General features: G+C 42.9%; 1 protein-coding gene across 2 annotated transcripts in view; it reads left to right on the top strand.

Moving 5' to 3' along the window:
* Nucleotides 1-936: 936 nt before the first annotated feature.
* MYOZ2 (myozenin 2) overlaps nucleotides 937-11,844 on the top strand; it is a 210,812-nt gene continuing 199,904 nt past the window's right edge. The window contains exons 1-2 of one of the 2 annotated variants that reach the window (XM_086961442.1): nucleotides 939-1,231; nucleotides 4,692-4,795. In XM_086961442.1, coding sequence (XP_086817568.1) covers nucleotides 4,720-4,795 — 76 coding nt within the window. In that variant the 5' untranslated portion in view covers nucleotides 939-1,231; nucleotides 4,692-4,719. Of the gene's footprint in view, nucleotides 1,232-4,691; nucleotides 4,796-11,844 lie in introns of both variants that reach the window. The other variant, XM_086961443.1, reaches the window with a different exon arrangement.

Below are 11,844 nucleotides of genomic sequence, written 5' to 3'. Positions count from 1 at the left end.
TTTTGCACCAAAAGTTAACGCCCTTTTAAAGGAGGTGCTAACAGGAGAAATGCTTTCATTTCTCTGTGCTTTTTCGACTTTGCATGCGTGCTGTACTGTGCAACACGTATGCAAATTGGGAAAAGCTTTGCATCGTGCCTAGCATAGTACTTTGTACAGGAAGGGTACCCTTCCTGTACAAAACCTATGCTACACTTATGCACACACCCTAGCGCTGCAGCGCTAAGGTGTGTGCGAGGCGCAAGGCAGCTGAAATCAGCACCAGCATAAAGGGAAAGGGGAGGAGAGAGACATATTTCTGAAGATATGGCGCTCCACTGCACACTCCCTGTTGCGCAACGAAGCGCAGCCTTGCAGAAGGCTGCGTGTAATAAGTCCAATGGGCCACAGGTATTCTTAAGATGAGTGCTTTATTGTTACAATCTTAGATGGAAGTAAGTAACAAGCACAGGTATCAAAGGTAGGTAAGCCCAAAGGGTGAGCCCCACCAGGAATACTACACTGCGCTACGTTGCGTGCCTTTTTAAAAAATATTCCCCTTAATTTCCATGTGCCTAAAAAAAAGAATCTGACCTTGTCTATAGTAATCTGGTGCTCATTTAAAGCGCTTTAAGGCTCTTGGGTCGAGTTCCCGCTATATAAAACTGAGAGCGAGTGCTCCCATTTCTGTAAAGGTCAATCGGCCCATGTCTGGATGAGCTGTAACACCAAGTCTCACTTTGATGCACTATAGGTCGTTGAAGGTGTCGCTCAACATCTGTCTTTAGTCTTCCCTCCATTTCACACAGTGGAGACACCCCGCAGCCAATCGCAGTGCAGGCTGACGAATCCCCTACTTTCAGCCGAAAGTTTGGTTGAGAGTTCGCACTTTGTACCACAGACCAGCCTTGCCAGGACCCTTTCACCTCCCTCCCCCAATGAAATGGCCAGTCCCCTGCATCCTTTCTGCAGGAAGCCAGGCCATGCCTCATCCTTGAGTCAAGTCTCTGAGGAGAAGCTCTTTCTGTCAGCCCCATAAGCCAGGGAGATATGAACAGACAGTGTTTGCTTCTATATTTAACTGCCTGATGTCATGCGGCCGCCAGGCTTTGTGGCGAGGCTAAGCCCCCCAGTTGGTCTTCTCTCAGGGCGCCGTGCAGACCCTCCGGGCTGAGGCTAAACAAGCACCTGCAACCGCAACAAGCTCACAGTGACAGCACCTCTCCAGAAAGGGGCCCGCCTCAGGTGTAAGGTGAGTGCATTGTTCGTGATGTTTATTATTTAATCCTTGCTCTTGTCATCTGTCACTTAGACGAAGGAAAAAATGATCCCCTCGCGGCTGTAACAGCCGAAGTGCAAAAAGGCCCTTTTAGAGGACCCGTATTTAAACTTATTTACGCTTTCTATTACACTAATATGCTTCTTGAGGTTGGCGAAAGGGCGTTTGAGAGGGTGTTTACTTCGGATTCTGTTGCCATGGCAACAGCTGCCGGCTTCTGGGCATCTTTCCTGGCTTAGATCAAAGTGCAGGATGTTTGACGAGAAGCAGAGGGTGCTTGGACAGTGAAGGGGACAGCAGCTGGGGGTTTCTGAGTCAGGCAGCGACAGGAAGGCTGTTTGTCACTGTGCAAGTACTGGAACAACCACAGCAGGATGAAGACGGCGGGATCTTTGAACCGAAATAATAAAAAAACAAAGATGGCATTATCTATGGTGAAGTGTCCAGTTGTGTCGTTACAAATGGTGTCACCAGGGTCTGGCAGCACATGGGTTTTGGGCATAAAATGGATGCCTTCTTCAGTACATTCCAGTTGATTACCATTGCAGCTTGAAACTAGTTATTGGCCTCAGATCGTATCAGTGCTTAGTTTGCAAAAAACATAAGGACCAGGGCTCTCGTCAGGAGGCCACTGCACATTGTAACACACATTGCCATGACAGAGCCCCCAATGATAGTAAAAACACAAGTACTAACATTCACAATCCTACAACTGTGACAGTCCTGACTATTTCAGGTCCCAAAGCTATAAGAATGGCTTGGGCGAGTGGTAATATTCATTTTTAATGCATATTGAGTTAATAATTAACCATTGTTGTGGTAATCTCTAAATTAGCCAGACAGCACCATCTTGTGGCAGACTGTCACTGGCACCGGTGCTGACAATTAAATGCTAGTGCCAGCACCGGAAACTACTGGATCAAATTAGGCACTGGGATAGTATCTATTGGTTTCAATAGGCATTTTTAGATCTGGTGTTAGCCAAGACCTTTTGAGTTTACTAAAAATATATGTACAAAATACCTACTTATAGGGGTTTTCAGCCAGCCCTCTTCATCCATTGATCTGTTATTGTGCCATTCACATTTTTCATCTAACCTCTACAGAAGTGGTCTTCAAACTTTTTGATGCAGCGCCCTCGATGGGAAAAAAAAAATCATTGGTGGCTCCCTCAGAATTTTTCACAATTCTATTAAATTGGCAATGTGTAAATATGTCTACACATTTTTAAACATTGCAGTTAAGTTCTGTTACTGTTTTAAATGCAATCAAATACATGATTGCCAAGCATACTATTCCGGTCAGGCAGGACTTACTAACGTGTAAAAGTATCCACAGTGCGATTATTAGAAATAGGGGTGGGGCTTTGTAGAATATTTGGAGTTCCTTTCCTTTTGACAGGTACTGCCAGCCAGGCTACAAATGGCTAAAGATGTTAGTGATGGCCCATTACAGAGAGGCTTACTGTTGCACATTTTGTTCTTCTAAAGGGTGAAAGAAAAAGAAAGCACTGTTATCAGCATGATGCGTGTTTTGGCCAGAGTCTGGCACACCCCCGGCGGATCACTTGAGCCCTAGGAGGGCCCACCCCCTAGTTTGAAGACCTCTGCGCTACAGTGTACAGCATGGGGCAATGCAACCCACTTCAGCAGCCACTGGCTAACTTCAGTGTGAGTGACGCCACTCAGCCCTTTTAGAAGGTCATCCACACACAAATAAATTCCCTTCAGTGCCAGAGCCTCCTTTTTCAATTTGTGACTTTTTTAGATCAACGTGTTTTTCCTACTCCTTAATGTTGTTGTTTTTTTAGTTTTTTTTTTTAGATTGATGGGGGCCTGGCATCTTCCTCAACAATAGCGTTTTGCAAAAAACATGACAAAACAAAACAAACTGCCCAAAGTCAATAGGCGGTGAGACCATGGCAAAACTATTGGCTTTGCCAATGCCCGTTTCATTTTGGCTCTATACATTTTCTTTTTTTATGCAAGGCATCGTAAGTTCTTAGTAAAAACATACGTTTGCCACAGCAAGCACCAGTCTGGGTTAAACTGGCCATTCTGCAACTCTGCCATTTTCCGGGCGGGCTTCTAACTGGGAGGCTGCTTTCTGAGCTGAATCAGCTTCCACCGGAGAATAATGAAGCCTCCAGCACCCCTGTTCTAGGGGTGGCTACCTCCTAAAGTGTGGGCTGGTTGGAACATCTCTGTTACCAGTCCAGTTCTGGCAACAGTAAAAAAAAAAAAGAGTATTCTGCCAAGCAGTATTTCCACCCGGGGCTCATATGTTCCATTTCACCACTGCAAAGGTCCTTTTTTTTTTAGATCCTATTGTTCTGTTAATGTAATTTTTAAAGCGTACATATGTCACTTTTCATGGCGCTATAGTTAAAAATTTAACCTGAACATGATTTGATTGAACTTCATTTTTTTTTTAGAAGCTTTATTCGGTTTCAGTTTCAAGAATCCATAAAAGCACATACAAATGTAAAACAAGCATTACATAGCATTCATATTTACATTAGATAAAAACCCATTTCATAAATACAGAGAGAAACATACCGAATTGCCACTAAATTCCAAAATTGAACTTCATAGTCCACACAGAAGGAAGATATGGGTCATAGATGATGACATTTTGGATAAAGATCTTTAGCAGTTTCCTGGCGAAGGCCTGCTTAGTTTCAGCTCACATGGAATATGGGGGGGTAGTCACAGTCTGGCCCCGGCAAAGGAGAAAGATCTCTCTCCGAAGGTCACTGTTCTTGCTTTGTGTATACAGCAGAGAGCAAGATAGATTGCAGCAATCCAACAGTGTTCTAATATCTACTTACAGTCTGTGATCTGGATGACATAAATTGCCTGGGTGTGCTAACAATGATTTGTTGTTGCTGCAAAACTGTGTTGACTACCACAAAAAGAGACCGAGCAAAACACTCACCCAAACAGCAAATACTTCGGTACTAAATAGCACCGCAGAGGTCATTTTTGCTCTATTTATTTTTGTTGAGGTTAGTGATGTTTTGTGGCATCAAACATCTTATGTTTCCTGTTTTGACAAAATATGGAGCCCTATGTCTGTTGAGATAAAAGAGCACTGACAGACACAAAAAAATGGTACACAATAACACATCGTTATAAGGTGTACAGTCGTGTTCAAAGCATCTCTGTGCAAAATTGCACATCCCAAACACTTTAGGCAGTCCGACCCAGAATATTTTGACTATTTGGAGGTGGGAAGCATGCTCAGTGGTAAATTAGTTTGGGATAATCTCAGAAGGACATTAAATCAAACACATATATTAAATTAATAGGAAATAGAAGTTGGCAAATGTTCCTGAGGAAAAGAAAGAGTTATCAATCGCAATATCAGAAAGCACGTGACTGTAGCAGCTTCACAGCCTGAGATGTCTTCCTTGTTTTGTTTCCCGCCACAGGGGAGGAAGAGCCCGGGGAACGCGCACAATGTTATCACACAGCGACCTGATGAAGGAGAGGAAGCAACAAGCCGCCGCCATTGTGAAGGGCGTCCAGGGATCTGGTACAGCTCTGCAAACCTGTAACTTCAGCCGTGTTCTCCTCCCCGCCCTCCCTAACATTACCTAATCCACACTTTTAGTCCGCTAAAGGTCCTTGTCTCCTCCGCAGGGTGGATGACCCTTAAATAATCTGCTGGAGTGTTTCACAGCCCACACACACATGGTAACTAACCCTTTTGTGGGTCTCATTCATTTGGAAGCTATTTTCAGATGAACAACTGCTGTGAAAGAATGGCGCGCCCTAACAGCTGATGGGCATTCTGCGTGGGTAGATTTACGCACTAAGAACTTGGCTAGCCGCCATTTTGTAACACAATGCTACAAATGTTTTATAACCAACTTGTTCAGATTCTCTGTCACATCTAAGCGGAGCAAATGTTATTTTCTGAATTGCTGCATGTTGCTACAAGCTAGCAAGCTTTGTTTCCCAGTTTCAAGGATATTCCCTCGGTAATACAATGTTATCCTGTCTGCATGACGCAGTTTAGAAACAGTTCATCAGCCCTACTGTTCAATGAAACGGCTACCCCCCTCCCTCTAGTTTGAAATATCCAGGTTCTGGAAATGCACATTTCTGTGTTTCCTTTGTATGATATCTCATCATCCTTGTGACCACGGTGGTCACTTTAGTGCATTTTAGAAAGAGTACAGAGGTTTATATGTATGGAAGCATAAACACATGTTCTAAATCGTTCAATTAGCTTCTTTGCAAGTTCTGGCTTAGCTCCTCATCAGTACTTAATTTGTGTCAGAAGTTGCAGGTCTTTGCACTGGCATTTATTTATTGGAAATCACGATAAGGAGCTCAGGAGGGAAGACATTAATCAGGTCGCCCTCCACTCACAAATAACAAGACTGGTAATTGGATGTAACCAGAAAGTGGGTTGAGGTTGTAGCCCCCCGCCACCAGTTTTAGAAAGGGAATTGGTTTTTGCCCTCTTCAAGCAGGTCTTTTTGTTTATTATTTATTTATTGGAACCAAGACTTAGTTTTCATCTTCAGCCTTTGACCTTGAAGAAGAGAGAAGAAAGAAGAAATTGGTGGAATAAGGTAAATTGGGACAGATAGGGAATCAGACACAAAGTGGGAAAGCAGTGATGAAAAGCACATCAAAGAGTGAGTTAAGGAGATGGCAATTCTAAGGTAGTGGAAGAAAGATCCATGAGATTGAAATCAAAACTAGACAGCCTTGGCATTCAGCCAACCCAGCATTCTGCAGCACTGGCGATAGGCTTCAAATCAAAGCTCTATGCCCTGCACTTATTTTTTTCACAAGTGAACCACTGCATCAGACAGCAGCTCCCATGGCACATTCACTATGAACTCTACCAACACAGGAAGTTCTAGCTTGCTGGAGTTGAGGATGAAATGGGTGAGGAGGAAGAAAGTTACTAAGTCTATCTTTTTACAGTTTTCTGTACCATCGTCGGATGCTGTGTTGACTAAAGTAAAACAGGCTTAAGATTTTCATTAGCAAAATTGTCATATTAGTGAACCTGCTTGTCTACCGGTGCCCCTTTACTGTCTGCTCTGTATGATAGAAAATTGAGTTAATTCAATCATGTCTTTGATCCCATTTGCTATCTACCTAATCTATAATCTGTAGGCTGATTGGCTGTGAAGGATTTGATTTCTATTCCCGATCATGAATTCGACCCTCATACTATCTCAGACAGTTCTTTTTTTAAGAGACTATCAGTACTTGAGAGGGAGTTTTATGGACACTATACTTACGTGGAACTTTTTGAAGACAAATTCCACCAGCAATGTGCACACAGAGGAGGAATACTGTCCCAGAATTCCTTTTGTAATGGCGCTGGTATATCAAGTGTTTTCACATATGGATGGTGAAGACCCATGGGAAAGATGGGAAGGAAGCCCATGTAATATAAGGAAGGTGTGGACGTTTGTTGAAGGGCTGAGTGCTGCTCGGGACAGAAAAGTGTCTTCATGTAAGGAAGAACAGACATCCTAGGGGCTTATGTACAAGGAAATGGCGCAGCGCTGAAATAAATTTTGCATTGCCATGCTGTGTAATTTAAAAAACGCAGGGATGCACCGTATTTACAAGAATACAGCGCACATTTGTGTTTTCCATTGTGCTGGAGCTAAAAAGAACATCCTAGCACCAATACAGACACCCTTGCGTCGCAGTGCAAGGGTGCCTGCATTGCAAGGATGATTGTTTATGCGCAGGAAGGTGTCCCTCCCTGCACATAAACAATCAATAATGGCGAATTGCTACTTCTGTGTGTGCTGCAGAATGCAGCAGCACACATACAAAAAGGAAAAGCGAGGGAAAATAAAAGTATTTCTTTTCATTGCGCAATTCTAATGCCTGCTTTTGCCTGGCATTAGTTTTTGGCGCTGCCTTAGATTTACAGATCCTTGTAAATCTGAGGAAGCATCAAAAAGCAATAGGTGGTGTGGTGGAACACCTACAGAAACACCCATTGCACGCCTCTTTCCACACAGATACCTGCGTGAAAGGGGACCATATTTACAAAGCGGCCACTGGAACGTTGAAAAAAGTGACGTTTTGGTGGCGCAATCCCCTTGTACATATGCCCATCAGTGTCACTGTAAACTCTAAACTTCCTTTTTGCCATAGAGGTATGAGCTGGCTTACCCGAGACACACTAATAGTGACTGAGGGTGCTCATCGCATTGGCGCCTGGCTTGTGCCTGGTATCACCTCTCACCTCCCCTCAGGGCAAGCTGGATCCAGTCCTCGCCAATGACTGCATGCCAGAGCTCTACTGCTCAGTTTAAAAATAATTGTTTCCTTTTGCTAACTGCGCATTCCCAAATGACATTTGCATGGTTTATGGTGGGCAAGTTTAGTTTATCGCACACACTCCACGAATGAAAATACTCTGGGACTACTCATTCTCTAACAGCAAACAGTGCCAAGCCTCCTGTATGTGAAGTTTGGCATGCTTTGAAATATGCCCCTCACTCTTCTTGTGTGTTCACATTAGGAATGAAGATGCAAATAGCAGAAGGAGAGCATCTAGTATGCTTCTATGTAACTCTGGGGTGTTGATCACATTGGAAGACAGCATTTAGACAACATTTTGGAGAAAAAATATAGTGTGAACAAAAGAATGTGTCAATAATATTGAGGACAAAAATAGCGTGAAGGAAATTATCTATAGGTAAGCAAAGTTTACTATATATAACTCCAAATATATGTGCCTTCACAATATATATATCTTCAAGGTACGTAGATGTGGAGTTAAGAATAGTAAAACAATACTTATCTATGTGCACTTACCTTCTTAATATTTTAGTCCTCACTATTTTTGACAACATATTCTGTCCACACAATATTTTTGTTTCAGATATTCTCTCAGTGATCCTCAGAAGACAAAACTATAACCTTCATTAAAAGGTCAGTTGAACAATTGTCACATTGTTGATGATACAGTGCAGCACTGGACTGTCCCAAACCAGGCACTACTGGCTAAGGGTCTCCCATCTCTCATTCCTTTGTATCCCAAAGCAAAGGTTTTATGGATACAAGGGCGACATGTTCAGTCAAGCTTCAAGGCTGCTGAAGGTTCCAGCAGGATTTTCAAAGTGGTCAGGCACAACATGTTTCTGGCATCAACAATCTTTTACAATCATAATTATTAACTAAATGTAATTTATGCTGGCTTCTTTTCTTTGTCTAGCTCAAGATGTGAGGCTGTCAGAGTTCAGAATGTGATCTTTCAGCACACCTATAGTAATCTATTAATCAAAACCAGAAAACCAATCACTTACAGTAGATTTTGTGCATTTTCTGCCTCCAGAAATACGTTTATGTGCACACCCAAACGTCTGGTTCCTCCCTTTCCAGCTCTTGGATCCCTTGTGTCCTAACCTGTCTTGTGAACTGAGAAGAATTCCCAAATGCAATTTTAAGTATAATCATTGTATAGACCAGAGCTCTGCATATTCCTCTCTACCTGGAAGAATTTGTGTTGTCTCTAAGTGGAACTTATATTCAAATGCATTATTGTGTTGTCATTTTCAATATCATAATACTGATGGCAAAAAAGTCATCATTTAATTCCCGAAAGATTTGGTTATGTCTTTAGGTACCAACCAATATTGATTCAAATACAGACTTACAAATGAATTATGAATATTTGATAACCAAGGTAGTTTCACAGCATGGTTCAGTACCATTATGTCCTGCAATTCCATCTGAAACACTATGGCCTTTGGGTTGAACAACAGATCAGATCAAAATCTTAAAGGTTTTAATGCCCAATAAGGAGCCACTTTTGCTTCCTGACTTTTTTCGTAACATCAATAAGGGTGTAGAATTGGGTAGAGTGCTTATCTTCCTAATATTCTGAGTGATTACAAGAGGACTACAGATCCACATACCCCGAGATTTGTCTCCATAAAGAGCACTAGACATCACCTTGAACTGATGAACAATAACAGGAGTAACAAGGACTTCCTTCCATTCTGTTATTGTATAGTGAAAGTGCATATGAAAAATTCTGCATATCTATGCCACTTTTTTCTAGCTGAGCTGATAAATGAACTCTATTATTCAGTCTCATACCTACAGATTACAGTTCTATGACCTGTGTCAACTGACTATTGTTGAATCATATAGTTTCATTGGCATATAAGACTTCCCAACTATTATAATTTTACACTTGGCAGAATATAGGGATAATCTTTTATTCAGGAAGTAATTTTTAAAGAATGATCAAAGACAAATGCAAAATTGCATAAGCTCAGTGTTACATGCCTCAAGCAGACATGGTAGTTTAAATTAATTCAAACATTAACTTCAATTAATTCAAAAAATAAATGTAAACAGAGTTGCTCTTGATTTTGCAGGGTCTAATACTCCAAAGCCCTATGGCTATTTTGAGCTATCAGCAGCAACATGTACTGGTGAGGGGTCTGCACTGAGTCAGGAGAACCAGATGATAAGATATATGGATGGAACTCATTTAGAAGGTACAAGCAGATCGAATGTGTATGGCAATGCTAAGCTTTCATTAGCATTCACACAATTCCTATTCATATGAAATGCTCTACAATTAGATTGATGCAGGCCATCCAAATTGTTTTTGGGCTAACACTGTGTTCACTCCATGTGGGTTATCATACCTGGAGAATACAGCCAGAAACCTTCAGACACATCTCACCACCTGGGAGATTGTGATAGATTTTTTTATGCGTATGCTCAGGAAGTGTCATAACGTGGCTGACAATTTCGTTGCAGTCCATGGAACTTGGTTAGACCCCTCTCCCACAGAATTATCCAATAACCATAGGAGGCTTTATTTAATTCTTCTGGATTTCAAGACCATATCCTTAGTGGATCCATTCCTGAATGTACTGTTTGTCATTTGCTGCATGAGTACTACCTAATAGGTATTTCCCATTCTTCATCCTAATAGTCACCCTGTACAAATAACCTCAAGGGGTCGAAACATTGACATTATAGTACTGCACTGTACTGTTTTTGTAATTCAGGTACCTGCAACTCTATGTTAGATTTTAGATCAAACAACTGCGCATCCTCCACAGTCACTATTTATGTATATATTGTATAGCACTAGCACACTTCTGTCTCAGAGAAACATGTTAATAGCATCATCTCTCAGTTCCTGGAGGAGAATAAAATCCTGCACCAGACTCAGATGGGGTTTCACACAGAACATAGCACAGAGCCGGCCCTCCTAGTGATTACTGAGAAATTGAAAATGATATTTGACCAGGGGAGAGCCGTTGCGATTCTACTTTTGGATCTTAGTGCAGATTTTGATACGCTGGATCACAAGATCTTAATACATAGACTCAGAGAGATAGGGATCTAGGATAAAGCTGATCAATGGCTTGCCACTTTCCTCAGAGACAGATTGTTCCAGTGTATGGAATCGGCCATCCTCTCAGAGACTCTCCCAGCCCCTTACGGAGAACCTCAGGGCTCAGCACTCAGCCCGACCATGTTCAACATTTATCTGAGTCCTCTAGCACATATCGTACAAGAGTATGGCTTGTCAATTATATCCTATGCTGATGACACTCAGCTAGTGGTCTCAGTGTCAGAAGAGATGAATTTGAACCATCTGCAGCTGGTACCATGCATGGAAAAAATAGTAAATTGGTTGGCTAACTGTATCCTAAAACTGAATGGCAACAAAACAGAGCTGATGTTCCTGGGCAATGGACCAGGTCCATGGGCCTGGATCAGTTGGCCAAGGGGTTGGGGTCTACCCTGCACCTAAGTCATCCATAAAAAACTTGGGGATGTGGCTAGACCAGAATCTCTCCATGGAAACACAAGCGAAAAAATTATCGGCAACCTGTTTAGGTATACTACGGATGATCCGAAAGATCATAGACCTAATACCAGAACAGGCTCCGAAGACGGTGGTCCAGGCTCTAGTGGTCTTGCGACTGGACTACGGAAATTCCCTGTATCTAGGGTCTCCTAAGTATGTGATCAACAGGCTACAGGTTGACAAAATACTATAGCTAGGATGCTCCTGAAGATCCCCAGACAGGAACAGTGAGATCCTCTCTGAAGAAAGGGTCAGGGCCAGACTGGCTATAGTGGGCAATGGGAAATCCCCCGGTGCGCCGCACAGGTGGTGGGGGGGGAGGTGGTGGGGGGGGGAGGAAGGGGGGGGGGGGGAGGGTTTGGGCCCCTGGGGGCCGTTTTTGTTACAGGGCCGTTTTTGCAGCATAGCTGCAAAATCGGCCCTGTAACAAAAACCTCCGAAAACCAGCCCCGGCAAAGAGCTCAGCGGCACCCACAACCCCCCGGGGGAAAAGGGGGGGCCGGACGAGTACTTTGCCAGGGCCGGTTGTGGTTCCCAGTCCGGCCCTGGTAGAGGTCCTGCCCTGATAAAATCCCTTGTCTCCCCATATGTCCCGAATAGGTCCCTTGGGTCCTCATCTGATTTCCTGATGAACATACCAAAGATAAAGAAATCAAGATGGGGTGGGAGATCCTTTTCACACCAGGTCCCAAAGCTCTGGAATTCAATGATCCCAGGACTGAGACTGGCTACAAATGAACGGTGCT

The sequence above is a fragment of the Lissotriton vulgaris genome, chromosome 3_1 (assembly GCF_964263255.1).
Source record: "Lissotriton vulgaris chromosome 3_1, aLisVul1.2, whole genome shotgun sequence".
NCBI lineage: Eukaryota > Metazoa > Chordata > Amphibia > Caudata > Salamandridae > Lissotriton > Lissotriton vulgaris.
Note: the sequence above shows the minus strand (reverse complement) of the source record. Positions and strands in the feature narration are given on the sequence as shown.